Source organism: Phaethon aethereus, assembly GCF_964289735.1.
Source record: "Phaethon aethereus genome assembly, chromosome: 9".
Taxonomy (NCBI): Eukaryota; Metazoa; Chordata; class Aves; order Phaethontiformes; family Phaethontidae; genus Phaethon; species Phaethon aethereus.
In genome coordinates this window covers 4,708,153-4,716,455 of record NC_138585.1, presented here as the reverse complement: position 1 = coordinate 4,716,455, position 8,303 = coordinate 4,708,153, and the positions used below count along the sequence as shown (strand labels likewise).

The window sequence follows — 8,303 nt, the reverse complement described above, 5'->3', positions numbered from 1 at the left end:
GGATTTGCAGCACTGTTTTTTGGAATGAAAGATTTGTAACTTTGGTGATATGTAACGTTGTTTCCTCCAAAGCTGTGCTATTTATTGTGTTAAGTTGGATTTGCAGCACTGCTTTTTGGAATGAAAGATTTGTAACTTTGGTGAAACGTAACGTCGTTTCCTCCAAAGCTGTGCTTTTTTTCCAGTGGTTGGCACATTAGATTAAGTTAAAACTGTTTTATTTGTTTGTGTGTTTGTTTGCTTGAAGACACTTTGTTGGTTTTTCAGTTCTGCGTGACCAAAAATATCCCTCTCAGTTTGCAAACCTTGCTGTCATTCCCAAGAAAGAGACTGCATAGGCTGCAAATATAAATGAACGCTAATCTGGTTCCACTGAACATTCATTGTAGCTGTTTTCTAATAAAGCAGACCAAAACCTAGTTTCCCTTTTGTTCTGTTCTGGGGTGGTTTACTGAAAGCCTGAAAGCCTGAAGGGCTTTTTCCTCTCACTGTTGCTGTACACATGGGTGTCCCCACTGCTTGCATCCCTGCCTCTATCCCCACTGGGTGGCAGTGCTCTCCCAGGATTTTTCTCACGGGTTTTAATTTCCTGGAATGCAAACGGACAGAACAGTCTGCTGGAGAGAAAAACAGTTCCAGGTACTGTTCCCAGCCTGATTCCTGGGACCATCACATGCTGTACCAGAAGGAGCAAACGTTCAACAGGCCAGGAGGGCCCGAGTCACAAGTCCCAGTATCTGGGTCAGTTGTAGAGAAAGAAAAATAAACATTGCAGAGGTCACACCCGGGACGCTCTGGGACACTCTTGGCCAAAGGCTGGGAACATATTCCTGTCCCTCCTCCCCTGCCTAGTTGCTGGAAAGAGCCAACTCACCATGAAATCAGGACAGAAAACACTGTGCAAAACAAATCTGTCCAAGCAGAGAGCAGTGACTCCTTTCCAGATTTTCTCCCTCTCTGTGATGTGTTCTTTTGCCTTATACAGTATTAAAAATAACATTTCTCTCATGCTGGGCTGAGAAAAAATGTGGGTTCCTGATTTTCAGCACATTAATGCCACAGTGCTCAGCGGTACGGCAGCACCCGCAGACTGTGCTGGTGAGTTTGCCGTGCAGGCTGAGCAGGGCAGATGCAGCCCATGGGGTAGGTGCATGCCCCCCAACAGGTCTCCACTGTGTCCTTCCCTCAGGAAGACTGCAACAAATCCCATCTCTTCTGCAATTTGCCCCATGCCTTGAAACTCACTTCTGTAATTCCAGCCAATCCCCGTATTTTCTTATTCTAATTTTCTCGCAGTCCTTCCATTTTCAATTATTTTTTTAAATTGGTCCTCTTCCTTCTTTACGTTCCTGTCATTCTGCAGGGTGCAGCACTTCCCACACTCCCATGCTGGCCCAGATTGTCCCATCCCACTCTACTTTTCAAAGGGCATGAAGAAATGCCTTCTAAAAAGAGTATTTTATTTCAAAAGGTTTTTGTGAAGAACAGTTACCACCTTTGACTTGGCTAGCAGTACTGGCTGGTCTACAGGGACAGGGAAGGTGGATGAATGGGGGGGTCTCCCTTTCCCTTTGAGGAGCTGCATTTCTGTATCTTCCCCGGTTGCCTAAACTAATGATAGCAGCTGCTGAAGCTAACCAGTTCTTCCTACTGGGAATCATGCTAAAAACCAGTAGCCCTCAGGAGCTGGTTGCTGATTTTCTCCCCACAATGTCCGTAGCAAAACTTGTACTTTTTTCCTTGAGAAAAATAATCCACTCAGTTGGAAAAAAGCTGTCCAAATAAACTTCCAAATACAAATTCTTAACTCTACGTATCAGAGACAGGAAACAGCCGCTTGTCTCTCCTGTGGCAGTTCCCCAGCCACATCTGCAGACCTGGGGCAAGAATAAGGGAGACCATCCCTCACTGACAAACACGAGACAGCAGAACCACAGCTTGGCTCCTTTCCCTCTCCTAACTCATGACAGTCTCTCCAAAATTCTGACGTTTTAATAGCAGTTCATGAAGAGTTGTTTTTATTTGCCTCCCTGCTCTTTGTACCTTTCAGATTCATGTTGCAATTTGAAGGACTAGAAGCATATTGAAAAACAAAAACATTCAGGATGAGTAGCTTTATGAAGATGCCAAAAATCATGAGGCTTGTGAAAAAATGGCAAGAACTAGCAGTGCTGTGCCCTCAGTTACCAGCAGCAAGGTGGGGGTGGGGACAGGAGACAAGAGAAATCAAGTTTCAGGGAAACTTGTGATTTCCTTTTCCTATCACAGGCGCTCTCTCATCTCCCATACGTACCCACCTCCCACAGGGAACGGCCACAATCACAGTTTCTGTCCAAAGGACAGACAGTATCTCGGTGTACAAAACCAGCACGTAGCAAAGCAAAGAGCAGATGACTCCCTGCGGGAGCTGCGTGACCTGTCTCGGGCAGCGGGTGCTGTTTCCTGGCACTGGGACGCAGCCCCAGGGTTCTCGGGGCTGCCTTGAGTGCAACTAGGCAAATGCGTTTCCTTCTGACCTATTACTATTTTAAACTTTCCTTAGAAAATGACACAGCCAGCTGATAGAGCAGAAGTAGACACTCTAATATTAATTACTAAGACTGCAGGAGGTTAATCGGTTTTACTGAATAATTACTCAAATCATTGCAAATGAACTAAACCCCAAATCCAAAGCTGCGTGCTTGTTTACCTGCTGGAGATTCTCTGCACCTCGTGACACTGATCTCGTTTGAGGCACAGTTCTAACTGCAGACTTATTTATTTCTCCAGTGCGGTACGGCACAGACCCAGCCCCTGGAATGAGGTCTGACTCCCTTCAGTCTGCGGGTTACATACAGCAGTCAAGTGCACTGTCAATCCAATTGAGAGAGGGAAGAGTGCAGTCGTAAGCGAAGTGATAACGTTGGCAAAACATTATCAGGGGAAAAAGTGACCAGGAATATATTTAGCCTATAAATTAGAATACCTTTAGTGATTCATGCTATTGCAATTTGCTAAAGGATTACTGCCCCAGCTGCCAAATCACATGTTAAAGTCAACTGCTCTCCATTTCACTTTAAATTAAAATGCAGGGCAGGCACAGTGACATTCAAGAAGTTCACTTCTGTGACCTCAGAGAGGTTGATAGCTGGGCTCTGGTAAATAGTCTCAGTTTGAATTTCCAGAGCCTGTCTGGAGACATCCTTACAAGGCTGCTAATCACTACAGCCATGACGTTCTGGCAAATAAAGCAGTCTAGCGATCTTTAAGATGAAACTCAAGATGTTTATGAAAAGAGTTATAGGAACCTAGTGCTTGTGATGCTTCCCTGGTGACTTCTTTAGTCCTATTCAGATAGATTCGGGAAATCCTAAAAGGAAAACGATTCAGGATCGTGATGTGTTTCTTCTATGCGTGCTGCAACATACTACTTTTCTACCAAACAGCACAAGAAGTTGTCTACAAGCAGTCATTTAAGCAAAACTTACCTATCTAATGTTAAATCACCTTAAAGTGGATTAATAAAATCTCATCAGCTCGCAATGCGGATGACCTTTTAAGAATTCTGTTCAACTTAACTAACTTCAGTTCAACTAAAATCTTTCTTAGGCAAACACCCATTTTAGAGAACGATTTCAAAGACATGAATAAGACTATTTTATTCATGTTTCTTAGAAGATCATTGCCACAAAGCAGTGTTTTGTTTGCCTGGTCCTTATGATATCACTATGGACAGATATCATACATACATACATAAACTTGCCATGATCACCAACTCACTCCCTTCTTCTTTCAGTGTCCTTCTTTCTGTTACCAAACTTCTAGTTGTGTCTAAGTATATCCAGGGGCTGTGGATGTAAGAAAGAGTTACAGAATTGGCAATGTAATCCAAGTCTGTCCTGGAGATTAACTTCATAACTGACTGAGGTTAGCAGGAAGATCAAATTCTATTAACCTGCAGCTATTCAAAGTCACCTATGGCTGTATATAGAACTACCTTACTTTATACTATTTACACAGTTATCTTTACTACTCAGCATGAAAATTTACAATATACGTAAACTTCAGGTGACAAAACCTGAAAGAATCTTACACGGACAAAACAACCTGTAAGTTATCAGCACCTTTGCCCATGGGCATTGGCATAAAGATTTGGCCTAGGATATGAGTGGCCTGGGGAGTTACCAGTACCTCTTCCATTCTTCATCATACCGCATGCTAAAGAGATTTAGCAGAAAGCACCTGATCTAGCAGACAGACATTTCCCCCTCCCCAGTGTTATGGAAGAGCCCTGTTATAGGCTGAATATAAAGTCTTCATACAAACATAGCTTGTACAACAAATATCTACAGTACATTCATCTTGGAGAAAAATAAGAGCAGCCAGTAAAATGCAACTTTTAGGTCCTATTGTTTTTATTGAAGAGGACTTAGGAGAAATTTTATTTTCTCTGGGAAACACCGCAATTACTCATTATTTTGATGTTCTTTTAGATCAAAATGGGGGAAGCACAGAACCATGGTTAGAGCAAATATGCAATAATACAGTCTATTCACCTGCAACAACGTTAGCTTAAAGATGCTCTTACTCAAGAAGTGTTCCCTTTGCAGCAAAGCCTCTAAGATGTTCCTGCTCATTCCCATTTCTGAACTGGAATTTGTAACCCCCTCAGTTATGTTTGCAGAACATGCTATAAAACAGATCGCCGGGATAATCTCAGTTGAAAATGAAAATACCACCACTTCTCCCTAGAGGGATATTTTTAACCTGCAACCCTAGAAGCAGTTGTATCAGCAAACTGGAGAGAGCAGACACTGCAATGTGAGGAGAGTTAACAAGCAGCTTGGGAATGAGGAGAGAAAGAGATAAGTAGGAATGTCTCAAATAGGCTTCATTGCCAAAAACCATCTCAGGCAACCAGACACCCATCTCCTCCTGGCTCACACTTATAGTGGAATTCTTCAGATGAGTGTGAAACTCCCCAAAGCCACATTCAGCACTTTCTGTGTATTGCTTTAAGCAAACAGAAGGTGGAGAGAGTCTGTATACAAGCAAAGTATTGCACAGAGTGAAATCAAGGGCAATTTTCTAATGCCTTTTTTTTTTTTAAGTCCAATGTATTTTTGTATAAAAAGTAACAAATTCTAAAAATATTATCTTTAGAAAGACAAAAGTTCTTTTCTCAAGTCCAAGGAGCAGCACTGCAATTTAAGTTCTCCACACTGACATTTATGTCTAATGAAATTTTGGTTTCTTTAAAGATCAGAAATATGTTTCACTCATCTTCTGTAGGTAGGTGTCTGATCTGGAAAACCTAAAATACTTTTACAAGATATCATCTTTCTTGCCCCTGAGTACATCAACAGGCTCTGCAGCCCCTCCTCCTGACCTTCCTAGGGGTTTGGCGGCAGGTGCCCAACACCAGCTCTGATATGGTGCATCCATAACCTGGGATCAGGCTGCTGTGTAAGATCTATGTGAGACACAGACCTGGGAAATGCCTCGGCAGGGACTCAGGAACAGTGTTTATGCTTAGTCTCTCATCCTGGGTCATGTCTGAGCCATGCTATGGGTATACCTGTGCCCAGCCTCGCACCTCGTTGCCCTGGCCCAGCTGCCGGCTCAGCCTTGGCCTGGTCGCGTCAGTACAGACCCCGCAGGGAATCAGGGCTCTGGGCTGACCTGAGCTCCCTGCGGCCACCCACTCAGCTCAGCGGGCAGGGGCACAGCGGGACGGCACCCTGCAGGGAGGCACTGCCACCCGCTGCTCCCAGATTGTTTTCCCCCACCAAACAGCCCATCTCTGTTACTCCCTGACAGCATCATGTGTTGGGCTGCTCAACAGATCAATCAAAGATGATTTCCCATCAGACTGAGATTTTTTAAAAATTCAGTGTTTTGCGCATTGTCGGACAGAATCCATAAGGCAGCTGATATGCTAGCACACTGCACAAGATGAAGTACAGAGTTTCACCAATTTCCAGAAGCACCTGCCAGTGCATGTTCTAAAGAATAGGATACTGGTTACCAACTTTGCAAGCATGCACTGTGAGTGAAAGAAATAGCTGTTATAGTCACAACACATTAGGTTAAGGATCCTCTCTGATGCAGGTGATGCTGTCAAGAGCCCTGTGGTTATCCCCTTTGCTTTGCACTATCCGTTTTAACTTTTCCAGAAAGGCATCTGCCACAGCTGGGTGAAAATGATCTTGATTCAGTATCTTCTCCAAAAGATACTGCCCTCCCACATCAGAACAAAGCTTAGAACTTTGTCCCGGACAGCATCTGCTGTATTCCCAGCTGTGATGCAAGGAAAGATCTGTGTCCTTCTGGCACCAAGGAGACAGTGATCAACGCACATCTTCTCTAACATGGGTTGATCACTTCTTCAGATCACTTCTTCAGAAGCGGAGTGATTTCCATCAGGTTTGCATGCTAACAAGGTAAGGACAACTCCTCTGCTGTGGTTGTGCTCTGCGTTGGCTCAGGATGGTGACGAAGCAGGTAACACCAGGTGAAGATGCTTCTTTCTGACAATGGATTTGAGAGATGCCGAGATCTCTCTGTATCGAAGCCCATACAGGAAAGGGAACAAAACTTTAGGCAGGATCATCAGGATATTGCAGACTGTCAGGGAGACCCAGATTCCTGTCTGCAGTCTGATGACAACATTAATGCACAAGAATGATTCTACAAAAAGGGCCAAGAGTGGAAAGAAGTAAAAAAATAATACGGTGTTGTGCATTAAGAATGTTACACTGGCTCTGGAGCAGATGCTCTCCCATATACCTGATTGTTTTGTTTTAAAATACAGAAGAGCATAGCAACAAAATATTAGAGACAGGCAGAGAAAGATAACTGTGGTGGAAAGCCAGAAACACAGTTTCACAGCATCAGTCCCATTCAGAGTTAGTATCAGTATTACTGGAACCGAGCACGTTTCCAGGACACAGGACACAAAGCTGTGAGTGCTCGACAGCACCAAGAAGAAAATCCCAGGGAAAGCCCCAGAACACATCCATAGCAATACAACAATTTTTTTAGTTCGTGAAGGCGGCCAAATAGCAATGTAGCGCAAAGGAAACAGAACAGCTATGTATGTGTCCACGACTATTGCAGCAGCTGTGAACAATCCTCCACAGTAAGCCACTGCCAGCAAAAATAATAGGAGGACACAAGCTTCCTTTGGGAGATGTACATGTGCTGCATTGAGGGCAGCTGACAGGGTGTAGAACAACAGGTATATCAGATCAGAAAGCAGAGCATTTCCCAGCAGCATGTACCTTGTTTCCTGACGGATGCTAAATCTAGAGAAGATCACAAACAAGATTGTAGGAATGATGAGGACACCTGCCATGAGGCAGACAACTGGAGGGATTAAAAACATCTTCATGTTTGTGCCTGATGGGTTGAGTGCCCATTCTTCCAGCAAATAGTACAAAGAAGCGTCATCCAAATTTGAGGAACTGTTGAACTCTGTCTCCCTGTGGTGGTATGCAGTTGCATTCACCCTCTTTACTAAAGCACAGCCAGAGAAGTCCATTTTCTTAGGATTTTGGGATGATTGTCCGACTTGGAGAAAGCAAGATCTTCTACACAGAGTCCTTAGGAAGGTAAATGGAGCAGAGGATGTAAAAAGCCCATGGAAGCAAAGTGATTTCTGTAGCCAACTCTACCAGCTCTTCACAAGGACAGAAAGTTGAAACTTGTAAGTGAAGTCTGTGGTGCCAAAGGATGTTTTTGCCTAAAGTGGAGATTTTCTTTTCTTTCTGTAAAATCTAATGTTTAGAAAAGAGAATGAATCTTTGTGTGCTTTAAAAAAAGTCTAAATCTGTCAGCTAGCTCTTTGATCAGAAATGAATGGGTTGATCATTTTCAGTAATTTGAGGTTGTTCTCATCACATTATCACTCCGACGAGGCAGGTGAAATATTAGCTTGATTGACCAAATATGCAATGATACAGAACAACATTCCATCTGTATTGATGTAGGAGAGTCATAAATGTGATTGGGTGACGTTTTGTACCAATTTGTATGCACAACATAATTGATTTGAAGTGATCAATAAAAACGGCTCTCAGTCCTGTTGTAAAACTGCCTCACAATGGCTCTAGTGAATAAAATTATCTTATTTACGGATGACAAACATTTTTGCTTCAGTCCATCAAATCATGTTGTTTATAGATCATAAACCTTCCCCTGCCTTTTTTAATGCATGATATACAAATACTGAATTCTCTTCTATTGCAGGCTTACAGTCAATCTGTGACTTGTCTGGGATGAGTGACACACATGTACCAGCATACCCTGCAGCAGACTTGGCA

General features: G+C 43.2%; 1 protein-coding gene across 1 annotated transcript; it reads right to left on the bottom strand.

Annotated features, from left to right (window-relative positions):
• Positions 1 to 6,463: 6,463 nt before the first annotated feature.
• GPR148 (G protein-coupled receptor 148) lies at positions 6,464 to 7,522 on the bottom strand (the record flags this gene model as incomplete). The annotated part of the gene is made up of 1 exon (XM_082003896.1): positions 6,464 to 7,522. The coding sequence occupies one exon, from the start codon at positions 7,520 to 7,522 to the stop codon at positions 6,464 to 6,466; it is 1,059 nt and encodes a 352-aa protein (XP_081860022.1).
• Between the last annotated feature and the right edge of the window lie 781 nt (positions 7,523 to 8,303).